The sequence below is a fragment of the Elgaria multicarinata genome, chromosome 1 (assembly GCF_023053635.1).
Source record: "Elgaria multicarinata webbii isolate HBS135686 ecotype San Diego chromosome 1, rElgMul1.1.pri, whole genome shotgun sequence".
In the NCBI taxonomy this organism is placed as follows: domain Eukaryota; kingdom Metazoa; phylum Chordata; class Lepidosauria; order Squamata; family Anguidae; genus Elgaria; species Elgaria multicarinata.
In genome coordinates, this window is record NC_086171.1 from 154894121 (window position 1) to 154920733 (window position 26613).

General features: G+C 43.5%; 1 protein-coding gene across 1 annotated transcript in view; it reads left to right on the forward strand.

Moving 5' to 3' along the window:
• Positions 1 to 21954: 21954 nt before the first annotated feature.
• The window catches only part of ERI3 (ERI1 exoribonuclease family member 3), a 247474-nt gene continuing 242815 nt past the window's right edge, over positions 21955 to 26613 (forward strand). The window contains exon 1 of the mRNA XM_063136972.1: positions 21955 to 22099. Coding sequence (XP_062993042.1) covers positions 21955 to 22099 — 145 coding nt within the window. The remainder of the gene's footprint in view (positions 22100 to 26613) is intronic.

Genomic DNA, 26613 nt, shown 5'->3' on the forward strand with positions numbered 1-26613 from the left:
AATAGTTTACACCAATGAGTTTGGTTTAATTTATACACTGAAGTTAGATTAATCTATTTTTTAGTTGTGAAAGTTATCCGTCCACATAAAGCTACCTGTGTAGAGATCGATTTGTAATATAGGAATTTTCTATTCTAGATATCTTTAGGACTAATAAACTAAGTACATTTACTTGAAAGCAAATTAGTTAGTTTCTAGTAAACAGGGTTAGTATATTATTTGGAAAAGGTACTAGCAGAGGTTCTTCTTTTTTGACAGGATGCAAATGCAGCAATTCTTCTACTTCACATGCTCTCAAGCTGAGCTCCAGACAGAAAAAGCAGATTCTGGGGCCAACCTTTGGCAAACATTAGCTCATATTAAGCCGTGTTTTGTGGGCAGGCTCTTAAAGATCACCACTAACTAAAGTAGTGTCTGCTCCATGCCCTCTGCTGGAAGGAATCAGAATTTAGGAATGAGGGTTGCCTATTCTAAAACCTAGATCCCAAAAACAGATGATACAGAGACCTAACATTTTGAAGCAAGGGACATTTGTGGTACTCTATGGATCTGTGATCTTTTGCTATGCAATAAAAAGTGGCAGTGTCCAAGTCTTCAAAGTGAGCAGACAACTTCTGCATTGGATGGATAGGTATCCTATAGGAATGAGATGTACAGTTTCTACCTTTTAGATCAACAAGTAAAACCATGCAGACCCTGTTATCTCCTCCTCCTCCTCCTCCTCTCCCCTCCTCCCAGACCCACAAAGCCTGGCTACCTCAGATGCCATGTCAATTTTCAGGAGTATTTGGGGTGGGGGGTGGGGGGTGGGGGTAAAGGAAGATGCTTTAATATTTGAAGGCCCATTCATGTATATAAACAAGATTAAATTGCAGAAAAATGTGTAATTAGAGAGCATTTGTTTGAGTTCCTTCTGAATAGTATTGTTGCTATATCTTTAGTGCTTTTTTAGTTATAAACATACAATTATAAATTTTGCACATCAAATAATTATTTGCAATTACTTTCAGTTATTGATTAGATCAGTAACCTATGCTTTCATTTACATAAATTTGGGAGTTGTCTCATACCAGGTCAACCATTTGTCCATCCAACCCAGTATTGTCAACTCTGATGGGCAGTGGCTCTCCAAGGTGCCAAGCAAAGGCCTTCTACATCCCCTGCTAACTGACCTTTTTAAGTGGAGATGCCAGGGATTAAATATGGGGCCTCCTGCATGCAAACCGTGGGCTTTGAGCTACAGTTCTTCCCCTGAGCACTGTGGTTACTGCTGTATACCTTATAATAACTATAGCAACAGCGTCAATGCAGTTTAGATAGTCATGTTCTTCTCTCTCTCTCTCTCTCTCTCTTTCTCTCTCTGTGTATGTATGTGTGTGTGTGTGTGTGTTTTAGGGGTGGGGGAAAATGTGCTTTAGGCATATGCCTCCCCCTTCACGGTTGAACAGTTGAGCGGAGAACCACCCCACCCACCTCTGTCTATAATAATGGCTAGTCTAAGTTTAGAATCAGTGAACTAGCCAGAGATGTAGATATTCTTGAGGAATAATCTCATATAACTCAAAACACAGGTGGGAAATAGCTTCTCCTAGACTTCTTCAATTAAACCTCTGCTACCTTTCTGTCTCGATCAGGGGCATGAAGCTCTTCTTTCAGGCCAAAGGCTGAAATCCATTTCAGAGAAACTATAGGAGGTTGAACTTCAGTGGTGGGCTTGCCAAAGGCAAAAGGGCCAGGACAAATACCAGCATATTTTAGCTTAAAGCTCTTGCTGCTAGTAACTAATAGCTCCATTACACCAGCGATTTATCGCACTCTCGCCATGCCTGGTATGTGCTTTTGCAGCACGGTACTCACATGATGTTGAACCTGTCCTGCGCTCATCTCACATCTTTCCGTCCGTTTTCCGTCTTATTTTGGAGAGGGGGAAGTCTGTTTTTTCCTCTCTGCGCAATAATGCGGCTCTTCCATCCTGTGTATTGCTGTCCTTGCACTGTATTGGACCATACCATTTTTTGTTGGGTGTGTGTGTGTCAAAGGGCGGTCTCGCTGACAAAAGAGGAGGGTGGGGTGGTTCTCCGCTTAACTGTTCAACTGCGAAGGGGGAGGCATGCGAACACCCCACGGAGGCAGTGAGTGAGGCTGCCGCCACCCATGCCCTGGACTCGGTCCCATTCAACTCTATGGTTCTTACTCCTGAGTAGGCATGTCTAGGTTTCCTGACCATAACAATGTTGGCTTCCCATTGCCATGCCAACATTGACCACAAACTTCTCCAAAAACTAATTGTAATACTTTCTCTTCACTTATATTGTTTAAGGGGAAAGAATAGTGTGTTGTTTTACCATAATTGTGCAGTTTCAGGCGGCCGTACTATTGTATTTGCTCAGAAATAAAAATACATTATATAAAAAAATAACTGCAGGGGGAAGGAGAACATAGAGGGTGGGGTGGGAGATTTCGTTGGCATAGTAGTGATACAGATGAAAAGATACATGAGCTGAAATAGTGCACAGACGTGAAAGTGCCCAGTGCTAGACTCACTAAGGAAATTGAGGGGGAAACCGCAGACTCAAACTGGGGAGGGGGAGTAGGTGTGATGTTGCTCTAAGCCTTAGGCAAGTCATTTCAACCTTTTAGAATGGGGGGCGGGGAAACTGCACAAAAGCTGGGAAACAACCAAACAATATATGATCGCAGGAAGGGTTGGCCACCCAGGGAATCCCCATAGGGCTGGATTTGGTCCCCAGGCCTAAGGTTCTACACCCCTGGTTTAGATGGAGCAGAGAGTGGGCAATGACAAAATTACCTGGATTATTTCTTCGTCTTGATATGCAGGTCTTCATATATTGCAGTGGAATCCATGTACTCAGATGCATGGAAGAATCTCCGTACACTCACCCACTAAAGAGGTGGCTGGTGCTGGCAGAAGGTAGAGTAAGTTTAGAAGGGGATAAGTTCTAAATAGCCTTAATGGAAACAAGCCCAGATTTACTCTTCCATATGGCAAGGAATTGTTTGAAACCCAACTATGGCATAACATGAAATGCTTGAAAAGGGAAAAGGAAAAACAACTATTATCTTTAGTTAAAGCAAATCCTTTAGGAATCCCAACCAATGATCTGGGCATGACTGCATCAGGCAATGTACAGAGGATAAAATGTAGCTCTGCTCAAAGCCTAAATACAGGCGAAGAAAAGCAGGTGGAAAAAATTACAGTTAATCTGAGGAAAGGGTAGAGCAATACAAGTCATCAGTGACCTCTTTTGACCTGTCACCTAATCTTTGTCCATTTTTATATAAGCATCATGGGAGCATTTGGAGAAGGACAAAGAAATGCTTCAATAAAAGACTTCTTGTGATTTGATTTGGAGAGTTGGCATTATTTCATTTTTCATTTTTCATTTTTTTTTAATGTTTGGGAATGACAGTAAAATCTAGGGCCAGTACTTTTGTTTCTAAAATGTGAGATGCTGAGAATCAACTGCCTGATGTCTTAGCATCTTGCCCTTATTCCTAATGTCAGCATAGGCAGCATTACAGATGCGGCAGATGCTTCCTTGAATAACTGCTTTTCTCCCCCTGCCTCCAGCATAACACAACTTCACTGGCAGTTTGCATGTGAAAGACAAAGTCTATCTTCTCAGAATATATCTTGTACTTTCTTTGGCCCTCACCTATTTTTCTGATGTTGCCCACTGATTTCAAGCATTTGGGAATAGGAACACCATAGGATCAAAGGAAACTGTTGGAATCTGGCACCTTTTGCATGCAAAGTATGCACTCTGCCATTGAGTGACAGCCCTTCCTTTGGTCATGCTTAATGACTTATGAGAAAACGGCATTCTGTACATGTTCAAAGGCTGAGTTTTGACACTAAATTCAGGTTTTGGGGCGAAGTTCAGATGATCTCTGACCAAATGAAGTCCTGCTTGGGACACTAGGAGAGATAGGGCATGTCTCTGTGAACACAGGTCAATCTTATGTCATACCTGGAAAGAGCTTTGTGACAGTTCTCCCATCAAAGTAACCTTCCAGCAGTCATTCAGCAAGTGTCCCATGTGGTCTATTGCAATGCACTAATTACAGATTCCATCCGTTGTGCATTAAATGGATACAAGTGCAACCAGCCCAGGGGCACCAGGCTCTTTGCCTTAATTTGTGCTATGTGCCATTCTCTTTTGCTGCAGGCAAAAGTAATTTCCCTAGCCTGGAAATGTGATTTAATTTGACCTTGTTCACATAGGATCAACATTTCTTACATTCCCACCCCGTAATTTCAATGGGACTATGGGAAATTAGTTTGGCTCACAATTATGGTTTCACAGCTGTACTTTCCAGTAACACCTGCATCCTTCTGTTGTCTCTCCAGTCTCATGTAGAGCTTTTCTACATGAGATTTATTGTGCACTCGTGATTCTTTACTCATGGATATTTATGGGTTCTTCAGACAATGTGATCCTCCAGTTTCACTTCTGTTTCTTAAGACCACTAGTTCTTTTTATTATGGGGAAAGTGGGGTATTATTTCTGAAAGTGAAAGAAAATATATTTTCCTACTTGTGTAATTGTGATATTCGACTATACCAGAGTGCCACCTAGAGCTTATGTAGTGGAAAAGCAGGAAAAGGAAAGCTTTTTGCATAGAGTTTGGGTCTCAATTTTAAGATGGACCCAAAAGTAGATATAGTGGATTAACAGCTCCGTATAGAAAAGCTCATAGACTTCTGCCTTACATCCTTGCAAGGTACATCACTTTGTCAAGACTTCTGTGAAGCAAACTTGACATGAGTTTTTGAAGGAGCACAACTGGCAGTTGCTGAGTGCAATTGTAGAATAGACACTTTCTTTGAAGGGTTTTCTGAAGAAATTTATATATCAGGACGATTTACTCCATTGTTAACATTGTGCATCAAAATACTATAACGGCAAAAATAAATCTAAATCTTGTACTAACTCATCCTTGCCCATCCCCACCCTGGACTCAGAATTCTATGTTCAGCATCAGCCAAACAAATCAATAACGTCTATAGATGAAAGAAATTCAGGATACACCAGACCTTTAGAACCCTATTGTCAAAAAGCAAGTTGATTAAGAGGAGGTTTGGGTGGACAACTTTCACAAAGAGTGTGCTTGAGCTCAAGGTAGGCGGGAGTGTAATTTATTGTGGGTTTTAATATGTCTGGTACCATGGTGAGAAAATGTCTTTAACAAGAGCTGTAAAAAAAAGTCCTACATATGTGCAGAGGTGAATCATCTGGCTGCATGGAATAGTGTATTTTTTCCAAGGCTGTGTCCTCATATGCGCAACTACACATGGCACTATTGCAACAGAATAAAATCCAAATGACTTATCCAAGCCTCATGTGGCCCCTTGTGGGAATCTGAGGTGGGAACTGCTGAGCTGGTATATTTAAATGCTGTATGCAATGGGGGGTGGGGAAAAGGCTGTGTGATGCAAAACACCTTTGGTCCCATAGAGAAGACAATGCAAATATGATAATAGTGGCAGCGATGTATATGTGGGATGAGGTAGAGCCCAAGAGGGCTCGATGTGGCCCATTAGCTGTGTAGGGCAATCCAAATTAGTGTAGTTACATTTCCAGAGTTATTAACAATGTGAAGAATCACATAGTGAAACTCTTACAGGGTTGAGTATTTTAGAGTGCAAGTACAGGAGCACATGTTTGAATGTTTTCCCCAGTAGAGAGTGGTGTAGTGGTAAATGCTGAAGTGCAGGGCTGACCATGATCATCCCCATAGCCACGTCCCCAAGGACAGTCCAAGAATGCAGGCAACTATATTGATCCATATCAGCAAACCACTTCTAGCAGTTTTCATCTCCACCAGAAACAGGCCTTTCTAAAGCTTAATTGCCCATTTAAGACCAAGCCACCCCAAAACACTGTGAATGTAGTCAAAATGGCTCCACACACACACAAAAGAGAGGTATCCTCAACTTTGGGGGAACCCCGACATTTACAGAAGTACAAAAAATCTTTACCAAAAAAATCCCTCAAGGAAGTGGAAACACTCCCTCTGCCCCCCCGCGCAAAAAAAAGTGCAATTATTGTACTCTGTGGCCAGAAAATGCTGACCATTTGGGAAACAGAGAGGGTAGCCACTTATGCATAAAAAATGACTAATTTTAATAAATTTGCATATGCAAATTTATGTGTATAAGTAGACATTTAGAAGAATAGCTACAATTTAAATAGAAATACACCTCACCATAGTGGAGAACACTGACTAGGTGACTTGAGTGGCTGTTCAGTCTGCTATCCGGGAGGCTGTCTATCCAGTTTAAAAGCCCTGTGGTGGCTGTGCAGTGGCGCCAGATCGGTTATAAGATGCAGCTGCCATTTTTTTATTTATTTGTTTATTTATTTATTACATTTTTATACCGCCCAATAGCCGAAGCTCTCTGGGCGGTTCACAAAAATTAAAACCATAATAAAACAACCAACAGGTTAAAAGCACAAATACAAAATACAGTATAAAAAGCACAACCAGGATAAAACTACGCAGCAAAATTGATATAAGATTAAAATACAGAGTTAAAACAGTAAAATTTAAATTTAAGTTAAAATTAAGTGTTAAAATACTGAGTGAATAAAAAGGTCTTCAGCTGGCGATGAAAGGAGTACAGTGTAGGCTCCAGGCGGACCTCTCTGGGGAGCTCATTCCACAACCGGGGTGCCACAGCGGAGAAAGCCCTCCTCCTAGTAGCCACCTGCCTCACTTCCTTTGGCAGAGGCTCACGGAGAAGGGCCCCTGTAGATGATCTTAAGGTCTGGGCAGGTACATATGGGAGGAGGCATTCCTTCAAATAACGTGGCCCCAAACCATTTAGGGCTTTAAATGTCAATACCAGCACTTTGAATCGGGCCCGGACCTGGACTGGCAGCCAATGAAGCTGGAAAAGGACTAGCGTAATGTGATCTCGCCGGCCAGCTCCTGTTAGTAAACGGGCTGCCCTGTTTTGTACTAGCTGAAGCTTCCGAACCGTTTTCAAAGGCAACCCCATGTATAACGCATTGCAGTAATCCAAACGAGAGGTTATCAGAGCATGGATAACTGTAGCTAGGCTATCTCTGTCCAGATAAGGGCGTAGTTGGTATATCAACCTAAGCTGATAAAAGGTGCTCTTTGCCACTGAGTTCACCTGTGCCTCAAGTGACAGTTCTGGATCCAAGAGCACCCCTAAACTATGGACCCAATCCTTTAGGGAGAGTGCAACCCTGTCCAGGACAGGGCAAACATCACCTCGCCGGACAGATGAACCACCCGCTAACAGTACCTCCGTCTTGTCTGGATTGAGTCTCAGTTTGTTAGCCCTCATCCAGTCCATTACCGTGCCCAGGCACTGGTTCAGAACAGTCACTGCCTCACCTGGGTTTGATGAAAAGGAAAGGTAGAGCTGGGTATCATCCGCATATTGATGACACCTCAGTCCACATCTCCGGATAACCTCCCCCAGCGGCTTCATGTATATGTTAAACAGCATAGGGGATAAGATAGAGCCCTGTGGAACCCCATGGCTTAGGAGCCATGGCACAGAGCAATAATCCCCCAGCACCACCTTCTGGAATCGGCCATCCAAGTAGGAGTGGAACCACTGCAACGCAGTACCTCCAACTCCCAGCTCAGACAACCTATCCAGGATGAGAGGTCCAGGAGAATCAACAGGGTCGCACTCCCCCTGTCTCTCTCCTGACAGAGGTCATCCCACAGGGTGACCAAGGCAGTTTCCGTTCCAAAACCAGGCCTGAAACCCGATTGAAATGGATCTAGATAATCCGTTTCATTCAAGAGTGCCTGGAGTTGTCCTGCAACCACCCGCTCAAGCACCTTGCCCAGGAAAGGGATATTAGCCACCAGCCTGTAGTTGTTAACATCCTCCGGGTCCAGATTAGGCTTCTTCAGGAGTGGTCTAATTACCGCCTCTTTTAAAGAGGCTGGCACCACTCCCTCTCTCAAGGAGGCATTTACAACCTCCTGGACCCAGCCAGCGATCCTCTCCTTATTTGATGTAATGAGCCACGAGGGGCAAGGGTCAAGCACACAGGTGGTCGACCGGACTTGGCCAAGCACCTTGTCCACATCCTCGGGCCTCAATAACTGAAACTCATTCAATAAAACTGAGCCGGACGGCGCTCTGAACTCCTCTACTAGTGGTGCTGCATTAAGTGTGGTGTCCAATTCATGATGAATCTGAGCTACTTTATCTTCAAAGTGCCGTGCAAACTCATGACAGCATGCTGCCGAGGGTTCAACTATCTCACTCCCTGGCCCAGAGTGTAACAGGCCATGAACCACTCGGAAAAGCTCCGCCGGACGACACTGAGAAGATGCAATGCTGGTGGAAAAGAACTGCCTCTTTGCCACCCTCACCGCCACAGAGTAGGCTTGAGTGAGCTCTAATCCATGTTCGATCAGACCCAGCACAAGTTTTCCTCCACCTGCGTTCTAGCCGTCTCCCCTCTTGCTTCATTGCCCTCAGCTCAAGTGTATACCAAGGAGCTGACCGGGCTCTGCTCAGAGGGAGAGGACGCTTGGGCACAATCGTGTCAACCGCCCGAGTCATTTCTGCATTCCACAGAGAGACCTGGGCTTCGACAGGAGCACCGACCATACCAGCAGGAAAATCCCCCCAGAGCCCTCTGGAATCCATTGGAGTCCATTAGCCTCTGGGGGCGGACCATTTTAATAGGCCCCCCACCCTTGCAGAGGGGAAAGGCCGCTGAGAGTCTAAACCTCAGTAGGAAGTGATCCGACCATGACAAGGGGGTAGATGTTAGTTCCCCCACTTCCAGATCACCATCCTCCTGCCCAGTTGAGAAAACCAAGTCAAGTGTGTGTCCCTTTGCATGTGTTTGGCCGATGACATGTTGAGACAGCCCCATGGTTGTCATGGCAGCCATGAAGTCCTGAGCCGCTCCGGATACAGCAGCCTCAGCATGGAAGTTGAGATCCCCAGAACCACCATCCTGGGAGTCCTCAACACCAGATCCGAGACAACCTCCATCAGCTCAGGCAGGGAGACTGTTGGGCAGCGGGGTGGACGGTACACCAGCAGAATCCCTAATCTGTCTCGAGTACCCAACACACAGTACAAACACTCAAGATCAGCACTCGAATGAACAGGAAGCCTAGAGAGGGAGATTGTATTCCTATAGACCACGGCAAGCCCCCTCCCCGGCCCTCGAGTCTGTGCTGGTGCTGCACCGAGTACTCAGGAGGGCAGAGCTGCCACTGTGGGGCTTTCCTGCAAAGGTAGGCGATTAAAAAGTCAGGGACTTACCCTAACTTTTTACGCTAGAGCAAGGGCACCATGGCTCTTACGCCATCTGACCTTGCTCTGGCGTCAACCTGGGGGCGTTCCCGGGCAGGAGGTGACCTCTGATTGGTCTCCAGAAGCCAGGCAGAGGGTAGGGTGCAGGCGTGGCGAACCAAATGGATGCTGGAAAGACTGTGCTGCCTCCTGCCAGTGGGATTACCCACAGCCATCCCACAGCAGCGAAAGCGTGGGGTATTTCCCAAAGTGCAGCAATGTGGTCCTGGGAAGGCAGCCCCAGGTGTTAATTGTTAATGGACGAATCAAGGCCCCTGCTGCTCTCCCTCCTTATGGTTCTTTGACTTTAAACCAGACTGGAGCAGGCAGCCCTTCAATTAGAGGATGCCTTTGAAAAGTAGACTGTCTTCTGCCAGCTCTTCAAAATAGAGGACTGTAAAGTAGGACAATCTAGCAAAGGGGGAAACAAAAAAATGGGGATGGGAAGAAGAATTGGAATGAAGTGGCTGAACAGGAAGAAGTCTAAATTGCAACATTTTGTTGTGGGACCCATTAATTATTTTAATTCCAGCAGAGTAGGATTCAGGGCTGCTACAGACATGGCACTTTTCCTACACAGAGATTTTTCTATGTCGGGGAAAAAAATGTAATGTAAACTGGACAAGAGAAGGAAAGAAAAAGAAGAGAAGGGGTTTTGAAGATACCACCCAGAACCAAGCAGTGGGCCCAGCCAAGACAATCCTGTAATCATTTTGCTCCTGGTGTTATGAGGCCTTTCCTAGCTGTATTTGCTAGGAATTTCTAGCTGTGCATCATTCACAGGTTTATCTGAGGTGACTTTCTTTCTATTGAGGTGGACAGCAGTAGGTTACTCTGAATGTAAAGAGAAAGACATAAATAGCAGTGAAGAAAGAGGGTAATAAGAAAAATATTAAACTGCACAGTGGAAATCCCAGGGGAATGACTATTGCAATAACTGACCTCCAATATAGTGCTATTTATTTCATGCCATGGCAGGTTTATAGGTGCTTGTAGGGCTGCAGACGAACACCAATTTGCCGCTGCAGTTTGTTTTGATAACTGAAACTTTCAATAAATCTGTATTTAAATCAAAGGGAAAATTAAATAGACCAAGTTGGTGGCATGAGGGATAAGGTAGCACATTACTACACTGGCTTACTCAGTCAGGGACATCGGTCTCTTAGTTCAGCTGCAGGTCACAATAGTAATGATTTTTTTGAGATTCAGGGGATATCCCTGAATGGCAGGCATCCAGCAGCAATACACAATACAAGAAGGGTAGCTGGTGTGCTTTGTCAACAAAATGGAGATGCTTCATCAGCAAAGAATGCTGCCCCCTACACAACGTAGTCCTACCTGAGCCATATTTGAAGGAAACCACCAGTCAATATGAGGCATCTGCTGAATGGGCTCAGTTCTAAAGGCCAGGGTATGCCTTTTGTGAGGGGTTGCCCAAGGGGTGGAAACAGTAATCTTTTAAATACTAACCAGTTGCTTTTTTTCTTTATTGATTTTCTGTAAACCCTTGGGTTTCAGAAAGAATTCTAGTATTGTAAGGACCAACTCTTCCGCACGCTGTTAACCGCAGGAGATAAGGTTAGTCAGAATCAAGAAGGATGCAGACAAGCTGGAGCGTGTTCAGAAGAGGGCAACCAGGATAATCAGAGGTCTAGAAACAAAGCCCTATGAAGAGAGACTGAAAGAACTGGGCATGTTTAGCTTGGAGAAGAGAAGATTGAGGGGAGACATGAGAGCACTCTTCAAATACTTAAAAGGTTGTCACACAGAGGAGGGCCAGGATCTCTTCTTGATCCTCCCAGAGTGCAGGACACGGAATAACGGGCTCAAGTTAAAGGAAGCCAGATTCCGGCTGGATATCAGGAAAAACTTCCTGACTGTTAGAGCAGTGCAACGGTGGAATCAGTTACCTAGGGAGGTTGTGGGCTCTCCCACACTAGAGGCCTTCAAGAGGCAGCTGGACAACCATCTGTCAGGGATGCTTTAGGGTGGATTCCTGCATTGAGCAGGGGGTTGGACTCGATGGCCTTGTAGGCCCCTTCCAACTCTGCTATTCTATGATTCTGTGATTCTAAGGGAGTTTGAAGTACAGGAGGTACACTGGTTACTGCATTGGCAGGGGCCACTCTGTTCTCCAAAACAGGGAAGGGGGATGTGGAGCTCTCAATATGTTGGTGAACTGCAGCTCCTGTCATCCCTCACTATTGGCTATGCTGCCTAGTGCTGATAGGAACTGCAGTCCAACAACTGGAGGGCTACACCATCTAGAACAGGGGTGGGTAGAAAGTAGATGCTATCTTGGACTTCAACACACAGCATTCCTGATGACTGGGCAGGCTGGCAGAGGTATCTTTGAGTTGAAGCCCAAAACATCTGGATGTCACCAAACAACCCAGGAAGAAGGTATTCCCGGGTTGTTAATTGAAGAGGGAAATGATTCATGCACGGCTTGTGCGCTCCTCTTGTCACAGTATTTTATGAGCTTTGAGTTGGCCTAGGACAGATACTATGCTAATATGGGTTTTAGCATTTTTCTTATGGAAATTTCCTGTATGTGTGTATGTCTTTGAACTAAATAAGTCCATTTAAAATAAATATATATGTACAGTAAGTCTGTGCAGTTTTATAACTGACCAAGGAGAACTTAAGAAAACAACTAGAACTAGAAAAAAAACTGATCTGACCACCCAGAGAGAGGGAGGGAGGGAGAGGGAGAGAGAGAGAGAGAATGAAAACCCTTTGTTGTGCATATTTAAGAAAGAGCTTAAACCTGAGGCCACTGAAAAATAATCCTGACTCAGTGAAAACCTGACCCCTATTTTGAAAAGTTAGTTCAAGGTCAGCCTGGCCAGAAATCCACAGGACCATGGGTTAGAAACACAGGAAGGTTAGAAAATGAAGATGTCATAATCTGGACACACACACACACAATTCTACGAACTAGACAAGCGATTGCCCAATAAAAGCCGCATCTGTAAGTACTCATAGAAGTAGCCACGCCAGTTTTAACACTGGCACAAAGTAGCTGTCACAAGCAACTAAACCTAGATACCTAAATGACGTTGTGATCTTGAGAATATATCCCAAGATGCTTAAAAGGTGAAGGGAACACGAGAAGAAGGTGGTTATTATGGTGGTGGGAGGAGAATAATGTCTGTTATGAGTGCTGCTGGTAGTTACAAACAGGAGATGGACTAACACGAAGTCAATGCATCCCAGTCTTGTTAATTAAAAGAGGATGTGCAATTTCAAAATAATGCTTCTAAATAATATTACCCAGATAGCAAAGAAACAAGCTGAGGTATATGTGGATCTAAGCTAGAGCATGTGAAATTTTAGAAATATTCTTTAAAATAAAGTTTATTCTGCAAAGAAGGATGAAAAACTCAGGCATATTTGATAATAAAAGACACATTAAAAACATTCTAACACAATGTATTTGTGTTAGAAATACTGAAGACAGGATAAGATAGTGCAGCTTGATCCTTTGCATATTTAATTGGAAGTAGGTCCCTCTGTGTTCAACAGGGTATAAGGCTGATTCCTTAATATGACAAAGCAGCTTTATAACCTAGTATGTAATTTAGGGAGCAACCCCTAATCTCTGCCCTTCGTAAGTCTAAGTAAAAATTTGGACTAGTTGTTTATCAATGCACTTCCAACACCATTTGCATTCAAGTATATAGTGATTAAAGAATTGTAACAGTGGATCTTTCCCATTCTTTCATTCAGTGCATGATTATTGATGCATAAAATATTCTAACCCCTGTTCATTTTCACTTATGGAAATAAGGGATGGTATACATATGGCATTGCTCTTACTTAGGCCTTAGCTAGACCTACCTGAAAGTCCGGGGGAGAGGAGGGGAGACCTCACGTTGCGATTAACGCGAGATTTTGCCCTCAAAATCAGGAAGAGAGGCGTCGCGCCCGCCATTTAATTTTTTTTCTTTAAGGGAGAGGAGCGCACGAACGGTCGTGCACAAAGGTAAGTGTTTTTTAAAATTTCATTTCATTTCCCCGCTCCCCCCACACTAACCCCAGTGGGCGCAGCGCTTCTGGATCCGTGCGAGTAATTCTGCAGTAACGGGCCACATGGTCCACGGTCCAAGACCACGGAAAAACCGGGCCCAAAGTGTAGGGCTGTATCCCAGGGCAAGGGAGGGATGATCCATCCCTGATCCCGGGATCCTCTGTGCGTCATGGGGACAGGGACGATCCTGGGGTTTGCCCTGGGATATAGCCTGGTCTAGCTAAGGCCATAGTCTCCAATCCCCTAGGCACCTGGCCCATTTCCCTTTTTGCCCTTTTACTCTTTAAGACTCATGAGAGGAGCTACAGATCTAGTAGAACCTCCTTACTCTAAAACTAGCCTCTATCATCATCATCACCTGTTTGTCCTTATTACACTGTAGTTTTCCATTTTCACATTGCATAATGAATGAATAACATTTATTGCATTCATCCTTAGACCATAGCAGCACTCTTTCACATTGATGTTACTATTAGGGGTTCTTCACAAAGCTGTGGGCTTGTGTCTTCCTTCTAATATCAAACCCACAGAAACACCTTTACTTTGTAACATTTATTCCCAGTATCAATTGCCAGAATATCTTGGTGGAAATTGGAATGGAAAAACAGAAGAGACAAAATAGCAAGAAATGTCTGCAAACTAATGTCTAAGCCAAACACATTGCAACAGAGCCATGGTTACAAGAAGCAACATGAATATAAAAATCTTCATTGTGAATATTAGTATTCCCCTAAATATGTATTCAACTTGGTTAATTAGTCCCACTGGCAATGTTAGGAACTGAAGGATTTGGGCTGGCACATTATTAACTTGTTAAACAGAACATAGTATAATACGAGATTACTCCTTATGGGTATTAGAGACATCGTCACAATATTTGTACTCAACAGAAGTGACTATGCTGGCATAGGGAGTCTGTTTTTAGAAACAAGGTGACTTTAATCCATTCTGCCTGATGATGAAGCTCTTAAAGAGCTCTGAGTTTAATTCTACATGGGATAGGCCTTCGTTTGGGTGGGAGACGTATGACAGACCACCCTGAGGCACTGGCAGCAGTAAAATATTTGCTCCATTACTTTTCCTAAATCCCAACTCAGTTTCTCAGCATAGGAGAAAAACTACTGAAGAATTTACTGAGCACTTAAACAAGCTGTTCCGTGTCCTCTCTACTCCACACCATCAAACTGACTCTGATGCTGTTGAGAGAGGAGATCTTGCCCTTATTCTGCTAAATTAGATTATCCTTTGAACAGATACCTTTGTCCTGTTGTGACCCTTATACATTATTTAAATTAAACTGCTTTAAAACAAAATATTTAGTCCTTTTAGACAGCTTTAAAAGGGGATTAATTAATGGAGGATAAGGCTATTGATGCCTACTAGTCACAATGGTTATATGCTACCTCCAGTATCAGAGACAACATGCCTCTAAATACCAGTCATTGGGGACAATAGTGGGAGAGGGTGATTGTTATCATGTCCTGCTTGTGGTCTTCTCATAGGAATCTAGTTGGCCACTGTGGAAAGCAGGATGCTGGACTACATAGGCCTTTGGTTTGATCCAGCAGGGCTCTTCTTATGTTCTTGCATTGGGGCTGCCATTTTTTTTCTGTCAGGGCTCCTGTGCTTTTAATAGCACTTCTTTTTTTTTAATGTGCAACCCTCCACACACAAAGCTCATTCCTGGACCTCCAAACCATGGTTTGGAGAATCAGGGGACTTGATGTCTGAATATATTCACTGCTGTTTTCCTGCTATCCGTAGGACATACTGACAGTCCCTATATGTAACTGCCTGGTCTGCCCTGCCCTCACTTAATTCACCTTATCTGCTCTTTATCCCATTCTAGAATAGTACAGGTAGTAATTGCAGCCTGTCTCAGCAGGGACCTATCACACATGTCATGGAGTTAACAGAAATACGGTAGGTCAAATAGACTAGTCAGAGGATAGAAAACAGGTACAAGTCTGATACATGTTGAGCATAAAAGGCCGTAAAATAGAAAGTGTAGACAGACAAAAGATTAGTCCATACAAAATGGGTGCTAGAGACAGACCCAGGTTAAGAACAGAACTAGGAAGGTGTACAGGGTTAGAGCAGTGAGGCAAGTATAGCACAAACAGGGCTGGCCCAACCCAACACATAATAGAAATGGCACTTGGAGTGTCAGAATTCAAGAGTTGTAGGATTGCTTTGGAAAACCCTAAAGGGGATGCACAATTGCCTCCCCAACCCCAGAGCCTTAGGATAACAGTCTATATAATAGGGGACAGATCTGTGTAATCCTCTACCATTTTCCTGACTGCAGCTTGTTCCCTTGCTCCACTCACTTGTAGAGAGGAAAAGATACTGCAACTGGGGGTCCTTCCACACTAGGCATTTACTGTGGAACGATCATGTTTTGGTAACTAGCTTTTTATGGGGAAAGTGCATGGATTGTTTTAATATTGAACCCTGCTGCTACAATTGGTTTATTGTTGCTCTGTTAACTGTCAGATATATTTTATTGTGATTGTATTTTATAGATGCTTTTCATCTTTTGTAAGCCATCTCGGGGTTTCTTGTAGCTGAAAGGCAGAATATAAATCTAATAAATAAATAAATGTTATAGTAATTAAATAATTGTCTTCCTGTGTTTCCTTGTGCTCTTTCCACCTTTCTCAGATTGAAGAAAATCTGAATTTTAAAAATAAATAAATAGCAGAACTGTAGTGAAATCTACATGTGTGGATTGCCTTAGTGCACTGCAGCATGTCTGTCTCAAGATGCACAGTTTTAACCGGGCAGTGATGAATTGGGTGGGCAACTAAAACTCTGCACACCTCCACTACTATTTTTCCAGCCATTTTAGTAACACTTCCCCCCCATCAATCTCTTAATTTTTTTTTGCTAGTATATATTTTTGCTAGTGTACACAATAGCACTTAAATAAAGAGCCGTTTAGTTCAAATTAAAAAAAATTGATAGTAAAAAAACATCACCACCACAATGCTGCCTTTCTAGTTGGCACCACTTTATCACTGCATTTCTCCTCCCAGCACCCATTTTTATTCTACTAGTATAGAATACTACAATGCTAAGCATTGTAAGGAAAATATTCAGTAATAGTGCAATAGTGCTGAAATTTTAAAAAGTGCTTTTCTATGAAGTTTATAGTAGAAGAGCAATGAATGGATAGTGCTGGAGCTACCAGAGGAGGGAACACAATTCTTCATCCTACCCTCACATAAAAAGAAACCCTCCTTTGACATCATCGGTATTGCCCCCAACCATTTTTTTCCTGTGTAGACAGGCTTGGAGCTCCATTCCTTTTTCTGCATGGAAAGAGACTTGGCCGGCACTTGCAGGTGTTCTTGGCCAGTGTTTGCCAAGTATCTTATGCAAGTCCTGGCTGAATAGATGAACTCCTTCCTGCCCTACATACATCCTGATCAGGGTGCAATTAGGGAAGGAAGGGACTTGGCAGGTGCTTGTAGGCGATAACAAAGGGGTTATCTCTGATCGAAGATAACAAAGAAGGGCTAAACGCATGGACAGGGGCATGCATGCTAGCCCTGCCCATGTCCCCACGTTCAGCATAAAAGTCTGAAGGGGGCTTCTACATGCATTGAGTGAGCATGCTTCTGCACAATTGAGATCTCTGATTGAACAATATTCCAGATTGTGGAGGCTTCTATGCACATTGACCCCAATGCACATAAGAACCCCCCTCCCCCTTTAGACCTGTGCACTAAATGTACAAAGGTAGGGCTGATGGAGATGTTGGAGACAGGTAGGGCATGGTCTGTCCCCACTTGTAGCCCTCATGTGTTCAGGCTATTGCTGGAACAGGGCTTATATGTTGAACTTTCTGTGGCAGGACCAAGAATATGGAACTCCTTGCCCCAGGCCCTTCTCTGTGCACTAGACCAAGACAGGGAGGGAGCTTAGCACCATCATGCATCCTGTCCACTCCTTTGGGTGTATGTGTGTGTACAGAGAGAGGAAGAAGCAGAGTTCCTGTTCTGCTGGAGATACAGCAGAAGGGACATTTTATTTCTCAAGGTCATACTGTCTTCTGTTTCTGGGGGCAAACAAAACAGGGAAGGAGACCAGAGCTCCTGTGATGCATTCAGGGCAGTACTTTGGGACAGATTTCTGGGGGCCCACTCAGCACAATCTGCAAGATGGTTCCCAAACATAGTGCAGCTGCAGGGGCGGCCCTAGATTAGCTGCCAGCAACTGGTACCCTAGGTGAACCGTGCAATCAGGGTTCTCACCCTCAAAGCCCAAGGGCTGATCTAGGCTGAGGATTTTGGTAAACTGGGAAAATTTCCCCCCTAATTTTACGTTTAATGAAGTTGCACTTCCTCCCGCATCTTCAGAAGCAGAAATATTATAATTTTTAATAAAATGCGGCGAAATCTTTTTTTTAACTAAGCACTTCATCAGCAAAGAGGGTCTGATAAAAACAAAGGAGACAAGCACATCCGTCTGCTCTGTGAAGGAACATAACTCCTATCCACAATGACCGAGGGAGGTCCCTGGAATAACAGTCCTGGTTGCATTCTCGGTGTGAAATGGCCCACAAGGCGCTGCCATCCCTTAGACTCAGCACTCCAAGGGCAAAGGAAGTGCCTGCGCTGGAGGATCCTCTCACTCCTTGCCTCCACTGGGAGCAGCAGCAGGAGAATGAGGATATCCTGTGTCGCCTGAGGGAGGATAGGTCCCAAAGTTGTGCACTCAGGCGGTCTGATAGCCCTCTCTCACCTCCACAGCCTCGGTCATATTCCCTCTGTACATGCATAGAAAGTGAAATGATAACATGATTGTATTTGTATTTTTTTTGGCACTCTACTTAACTTGGCGCCCTAGGCGATTGCCTAGTTTGTCTACATGGATGAGCCGCCTCTGCACAGCTGACTTCCACATTTTGAAGTCAACCAGAATGCTGGACTAAATGGATCCTTGATCTGATCTAACATGGCTCTTCTTATGTTCTTAATACACATTAAAATCTAAAGAGAGTCCTCCAATAAAAGCATTAGGTCACGTAAGAACATTAAATCCAGTGTCTAAAAGTACCAAAACGCAGCACTGCTGAGCTCTATTTTTTCTAGCTACACTAGCTTAGGAGGGGGTCCCCTCACCAACAGTTCCCATATAGAAGACTAAAGGGGGGATGCTCACATCCTGTTGAGGACCCAGAAATATGGAGCCTTTTCTTCTTGAGGTCCTGTCTTCTCCCACAGTGAAGAATTTTGCTTCTTAACTTTTTGTATCTACTAAGACAAACATATATTGATCCACATAAACCTACAATAAATAAGGAATTAGGATAGTGTTCCTGAAACACATTTTAAAACTACTGTAGTTTATGGCATAGAATACTAATCTTTGAGGGTAAACCAGTAAATAGTGTTAGAAGACTTGGATTTAGACATTAGATTAGATGTAGTTTCACCGGGTCGCCACAGAAAAATAATGGCCTCTCATCATCCATTAAAATCTTTAAAATGGGAATAAACGCAATATGTCCTACCTTTGATTTTTTACTTTTTTTTTTTACTTTTTTCAATAATAAAAGAGCAACGTATCTCACAGCACAAGGATGAAATATTACTTGTCTTAAGTTTAGGGAAAAAGTAGATGATAAAAGCAAAAGTAAGGCAGGAATCCTATATTTGGGAGTAAGTCCCATTGAACCCATTTGACCTTACTTCAGAGTAGAGTAGACATACATAGTATTTAATTGTAAATATATATTTGCATAAATGCTGATATAGAATCATAGAATAGCAGAGTTGGAAGGGACCTACAAGGCCATCGAGTCCAACCCCCTGCTCAATGCAGGAATCCACCCTAAAGCATCCCTGACAGATGGTTGTCCAGCTGCCTCTTGAAGGCCTCTAGTGTGGGAGAGCCCACAACCTCCTTAGGTAACTGATTCCATTGTCATACTGCCCTAACAGTCAGGAAGTTTTTCCTGATGTCCAGCTGGAATCTGGCTTCCTTTAACTTGAGCCCGTTATTCCGTGTCCTGCACTCTGGGAGGATTGAGAAGAGATCCTGGCCCTCCTCTGTGTGACAACCTTTTAAGTATTTGAAGAGTGCTATCATGTCTCCCTTCAATCTTCTCTTCTCCAGGCTAAACATGCCCAGTTCTTTCAGTCTCTCTTCATAGGGCTCATATATCAACATATGATCTTGATAGGCTGGAGTGCTGGGCTGAAAGCAGGAGAATGAATTTTAATAGGGATAAATGCCAAGTTGTACACCTAGGAAGAAGAAACCAAATACAGTTACAAGATGCGGGATACTTGGCTCAGCAATGATAGAAACAAGAAGTATCTTGGTATTGTTGTAGGTCACAAGCTGAATATGAGCCAACAGGGTGATGTGGCTGCAAAAAAAGCAAATGCTACTTTAGGCTGCATTAATAGAAGTATAGCTTCCAAAACGTGCGTGGTACTGGTTCCCCTCTATTCAGCACTTGTTAGGTCTCATCGTTGCGGGCACCACATTTCAAGATGGATGCAGACAAGCTGGAGTGTGTTTAGAAGGGGGCAACAAGGATAATCAGGGGTCTAGAAACGAAGCCCTATGAGGAGAGAGCCCTATGTCCGGCTGGACATCAGGAAAAACTTCTTGACTGTTAAAGCAGTACAACAATGGAACCAGTTACCTAGGGAGGTTGTGGGCTCTCCCACACTAGAGGCATTCAAGAGGCAGCTGGACAACCATCTGTCAGGTATGCTTTAGGGTGGATTCCTGCATCGAGCGGTGTGGTTGGACTCGATGGCCTTATAGGCCCTTTCCAACTCTACTATTCTATGATTCTATGAGACTGAAAGAACTGGGCATGTTTAACCTTGAGAAGAGAAGATTGAGGGGAGATATGTTAGCACTCTTCAAATACTTGAAAGGTTGTCACATAGAGGAGGGCCAGGATCTCTTCTTGATCATCCCACAGTGCAGGACATAGAATAATGGATACAAGTTACAATAGCCAAATTTAGGGTGACCATATGTAAAGGAGGACAGGGCTCCTGTATCTTTAACAGTTGTATTGAAAAGGGAATTTCAGCAGGTGTCATTTGTATATATGGAGATCCTGGGGAAATTTCCTCTTCATCACAACAGTTAAAGCTGCAGGTGCCCTGCCCTCTTTTAAATCTGGTCACAGTATAGCTGCAGTATAGCTCCTGCAGCTTTAACTGTTGTGATGAAGAGGAAATTTCACCAGGTGTGACATGCATACAAATGACACCTGCTGAAATTCCCTTTTCTATACAACTGTTAAAGATACAGGAGCCCTGTCCTCCTTTTCATATGGTCACCCTATTCCATCTGGACATCAGAAAAAACTTCCTGACTGTTAGAGCAGTACAACAATGGGATCAATTACCTAGGGAGGTCATGGGAACTCCCACACTAGAGGCCTTCAAGAGGCAGCTGGACAGCCATCTGAAAGGGAAGCTTTAAGGTGGATTCCTGCATTGAATCGGGGGTTGGACTCGATGGCCTGATAGGCCCCTCCCAACTTTACTATTCTATGATTCTATGTGAAAGAGCAATTATCTCATTAAAAGATGATAATAAAAGGAAAAGGCTATGAAAATAAGACTTGAATGCACATATTAAACCCAGTACTGTACCTGTGGTTTATCCCAGTTCTGTTTTATTTATTTATTTATTACATTTTTATACCGCCCAATAGCTGAAGCTCTCTGGGTGGTTCACAAAAATTAAAACCACAAAAAACATCCAACAGGTTAACAACACAATTACGAAATACAGTATAAAAAGCACAACCAGGATAAAACCACACAGCAAAGTTGATTATAAGATTAAAATACAGAGTTAAAACAGTAAAATTTAAATTTAAGTTAAAATTAAGTGTTAAAATACTGAATGAATAAAAAGGTCTTCAGCTGGCGACGAAAGCAGTACAGTGTAGGCGCCAGGCGGACCTCTCTGGGGAGCTCGTTCCACAACCGGGGTGCCACAGCGGAGAAAGCCCTCCTCCTAGTAGCCACCTGCCTACTTAAATGTAAAATAAATGTAAATTAATTCATACAAATGTTATATTTATATATAAAAGTTTAAAAATAACATATAAAAGGCAAAAATATTTATCTAACAAAACTAAGCGGTTAATTTTTAATATATAACATACTTAACCCCTGTCAACCGAATCCTAAACAAGTTTAGTTAGAAGTAATTTCCACTTAGATCGGTAAGACTTTTTTTAAAATGAAGTAGGATTTCCTACTATGAGTAATTAGATTCTTGTACTAAACCGTTTGGGATTTGAAAGCAAAATATTTGGAAATATAAAGCCAAATATAAGTGAACATAATAGAAAGTCGTGAGTTTGAGGCTGCAATCCTATGCACTTTTACCTGAGTAAGTCCCATTGAGCTCAATGAGACTTAGTTTTGAGTAGACATGCATAGGATTAAACAGCAATTCAGTTTTTATTCATGCCATAACTCGAATCTTTACTAGTTCTCTGCGCCTATTAGGGAAAGGCGAATTCTGAACCGCTTCCATCGGGACTCATCCCCGCCTCCTTCTAATAGGGATGAAAACTACCTCTCCCACAATGCCACAGGAGAGAGCGGCGCGCGATAAATTTACGCTACGCATGTCCAAATCCAGGAAGCCCGCCCTATGGGGCGGGAACTGCAGTTGTGGTTGGTTGGTACTACTGTCGTTTAGAGTGAGTTCGAGGGTCAGAGGGCGCGAAGGTGAGTGGTTGCTGTTGGGGACTCGTGGTGCTGAGGGATGGGGTGACCGGGCCGTCCTGGGGGGCGTGGGGGGGGAAGGTCTGCAGGTAGGGGAATATCTGAGTGGCGAGGAGGGGAGGGGCGTGCTGGATGGCGCTCGAAGGGCCCGATTGGGCCCTGAGGCCAGGATTGGGGGCGCGGGCAGGATGCATTGGGGGATGGAGCTCGGCCTGGAGAGACGGGCTACAGGGATCTCGGCCAATTTGGGGATGTAGGAAGAGCCGATGCCCCTGTCTGTGCTGGAGGGCGCGGTCGGGCTGCATTGGTGAAGCGGAGTTATTAAGGCCAAGGGAGGGGTTGGCTTGAGATCCATGAGAGAACTCTTTAAGGCCTGGTTGGCAAGATACATGGGGAGTGAGTGGGGGGGGGGGGGGAGACGAACGTGCAAGGCCTATACTAGTCGGTGTATATACGCGTTAGTTTCGGGAGGGAGGGAAGAGTTGGCACAGGGAACTGCAGGCACGGAGTAGCACTGCTGTGGTTTGTGGAACAGGGTCGGGTGCATTTGGTGCAAGATTTTTTTTCCGCCCCTAGGATCTTTATGATGTGCTGGGACACGAGATTGTATCGGATCTAGGGGGAAGATTGGATTGGTAGCAGTGGTTGGAAGCAAGGGTTTGAGATTTAAATAGGCTATGGGGTGGTTCTACCGTAGACAAAGCGTCTCTCTACCTCGGGCTAGGAGAATGAAAGAGGGTAGTAGGTAATTGAGAGATAGTGAGAAGAGGGGGGATGCTCCTGGGTAGAGTTCAAACCTGGATCAGAAGTGATGCAGTTACATTGGGTTTATATCTGGTGCAGTAGTGTTGAGAATTAGAGATCTGGCAGAATCCAGAATGCTGGACTAGATGGACCCTTGGTCAGATCCAGCATTGCAGTTCTTATGTTCTTAACCTCAGAGTGGTGAAACGTAGTAGAAGAAGGTTTGATAGTTTGGGGTTCTTAATTAGTTAGATGTATTTCTTAAATCAAGGGCTATTTTAGAGAACAAACCTAGAGAGCTACAGGTGTTTCTAGAGTTGGAAAAGGTTAATCCACTCCTGCCACGCTCCCCATCCCCAGCTAGTAATTTGGGACTGGCAGTTGGGGAATAGGTTGTATATATGGCAAATAATATGTGGGTATTTGGCCTTTTGGGTGGGTAGGATTACATATCTGGGGAAGTGAAGGGATTAAGAGACTGCCACTGAGCATTTAAGCAGCAATCCTAAACCATGTATCAAGCAGTAACTCCTATTGAACTCAGTGGGATTTACTTCTGTAAAAGCACTGTTGGGAGGTTCACTTCATTCATTATTAGCCTCAACAGTGTGCATTACTGACAGTGTTTTCATTTATAAGAATAAGAAACCTGAAATGTGCTTCAAAACAAATTTATTGATATATTGAGAGATGTGACTTGCCAAACTGCATATGCAAGCTTGTTTATTCTTCTGCTAACTATTACCTGGCCAGCACTTTAAAGTCTTGGAAAGAATTTGATTGACATCTAGGAGAGTGTCACCTGAATTTTAAGCCTAGCTTCTGGAGTGGGTTTAACATAGAGGTTCCTGTGGAAAAGGATAGACTGTATGGCTTTTAACAGATCAAACATCTCCAACATTGCTGACAAAAGTCCATTTGCACAATGGGATTTTCTCCCTCTTTCTTTCTCCCTGCAGCCGCCAACACCACCTGAAAATCTGCTTCAGAGGATCCCTCAACCCTCTGGAGCAGATTTTTAGGGCACATGGGGAGAAAGGAACAGTCGTCTGTTCCCCCCTCCCTGCCGCCATTCCACTGACAGAAAATGGTTCATTAGCAGGACTTCTTTAGAATGCTGAATCAATGCATTTTATTTTGTACCACCTGTTATAAAGGTTTTGTTTCCTGCCACTTTCATAATTCTTGATTTAGGTTTCTCAGCTAAACTTCTAAGTATTGCCAGACTTGTGTGTTATTATTAGTTCAGTGAGTTTCAAACCTCTTTATCACATGAATGTTGTGTGGGGTACCGGCCACACCTGTTTGACTTGGCCATCACTCTATGAAATAAGGATGCATCCTAGAATGCATCTGACAAATCATAAACAGTTGTGTGTTTCAGGAAAGCTTGGTTACTGTTACTGGTTTTGTCATTGGAAGCTTATTAGGCGTTCCTCAAGGAACCCCAGGTATCCCTGGAGCACAGTTTGAAAACTAGCCTCTTTCAGAATCTGTGGGCCTGTTTGGATGCTTGTGACAGGGAAAGAAGCCATTGTAGCTTCTCTCCCCTGCCCCTGTGCGTGTTGTGCATGTGACTACTATTTGCATAATTCCCTTGCTGCAGCATAAGTTGGCATGTTGTCTGAACCTGGTGTGCAGTGGGGGTGACTTTGTACCCACCCTACAATCTCTACTGCACAGTGGGGGTTGTAGGGTGGGTACAAAGCCATCTCTGCCGCACTGCGTGCCAGGTTTGGATGACACGGCAACTTGTGCTGCTGTGCAGGGAATTATGCAATTGTCAGTCGTGTGGGGAGGGGGGGCTGGGGGAAGTGGCCGCAATGCCTTCCTTCCCAATCATGATTGTCTGAACCCAGTCTGTGTCTAGAAGTTCCACATAGAGACTGCTAGATTAGTAAATAAGTGTGATAAGATTCACCCATGCTGTAACATGGTTGAGTGTTATATTGCAGTTTAGCCACCCACTATCCCATATTAGTTAAATGGAATAGTTCTGTGGTTTTTCTAAAGATAGTGACCTTATGGGATATTCTATTTTTTTCTGGTGTTACTTTTTAAAAACAGTTTTTCACTGCTTAGAGGGGCTCAGGACACTTGTATGTAAATCTGGCATGTGAGATCTTGCTCATTAGATTGTTTAAAAAATATTCTATGTGCCAAAAGTAGTTAATTGGATGGTTCACTGAGTGGTAAAAAACCTGTGGTTTCATATATGCTGCCAAGAAGTACTGAGCGCTAGGTTGACTTTTTAAAATGTTCTTTTAGACCTTATTCTTAAATTACAGGGTGGAATAGTTACATAGCTTCATTGTTCTGGGCACCTTTACTTTACAGTAGGTCAGCTCTTTATTTCTTACATGTGAAATGTTCAGTGCATTCTATCCCTTGGCCATCTTGGCTTACTGTTTCAAAAGAGGACTATAACAGAAGTTAAGACTAGACTCTGAAAACTATTTGAGTAAGAAAAAAGTATGAATGCGGTCAACAAATTATATTTGTACAGATTGTCAAGTTTTTATGATGTTGATGTAGGGCCCACCATTTAATCTCCTGTGGCTTTTGGATGAAGGACAACACATTTTGGTTTTGGTACTTGAGAGAGCATTTCAATGTGTAGCTTAATTTTGCCTGTATTAGTTATGTTATGTAGTTTAATTAGGGTACAGTGTTAGGCAGGTTTAGACAGAAAGTTCCACAACCTTTGTATTGTAGGATTTTTTTTCTGCCTAAACATGTGTAGGGTTGCGCCCTTAGTAATCTAGTTGCATTAAGAGATGGGATGAAAATGACAACAGTTCCAGTAAAGCAGTGGTGAGGAATCTGTAGCCCTCTAGGATGTAGTTGGGCTGCAACTCACATCAGCTTGGTGAGGGATGATGGTAGTTGCAGTCCAACACTTTCCCTATCTCTGCAGTAAAGGATAGTATGTATATGGCTTTCTCAGAAACTGGACACCATAAGATTTCTGTGTCTCCTGAAATAACATTAATGGGGCAGACTACTCCTTAAAGGTTCTGAAGGTGGCACTATGTGGCCTGATTATTATGTTCCAATTCATATATTATCAAAAAAGAGGGTAGGAAGTTCCCAAAAATGGCAGACAGGCAAAAAGAGAGGCAAATATCAAATTAGTATAGGGAGAGTTACTGATTTTAGAAAATGTCCAGTGTATTTTAACAATATGTAGACTTCAAGTGTTCTACTTGACTTTGCGCCACTTTGAGGTTTACTCTTAGCCTTACTATTAACGTAGTGGCATGGATGAGGCACTTCTCCTTGGCTTTTTCCAGTAGCATTTTGGTTATATTTAGGAGTACTTACAGTTGAGGGTTTTTATCATGCAATCACCCTGCCTCATTCATGGAATTTTATGGGAGATCTAGACACCAGTGTCTTCATCTTGTAACAGTCCTGTGTTTTCCATGCTTCTTCAGCTTGTGCACCCTGAAGATATGGACAGTTTTTTTGAATCTCTGAGGTCGGCCACATGTGCACTTGACCTTTACCCATCCTAGTTTGTTCCATCGTGCTGAAAAAGGGCAGTAGTTCATCCTCTGTTAAAGATGTCTTTAGTTCCCACTGTTTTGAATAACTTCTCCCTGCACAGAAATACAGGATGAGACTGGTAGCCCCATCAAGAGCATCTGGATTAAAATAAATGGTGCAAGGAATAAAAGGAACATGATAGTCGGAGTCTACTACTGACCACCCAGTCAAGGAGAAGCCGAGAATGAAACTTTTGAAAAGCAAATCACCAGTGTTTCAAGGAA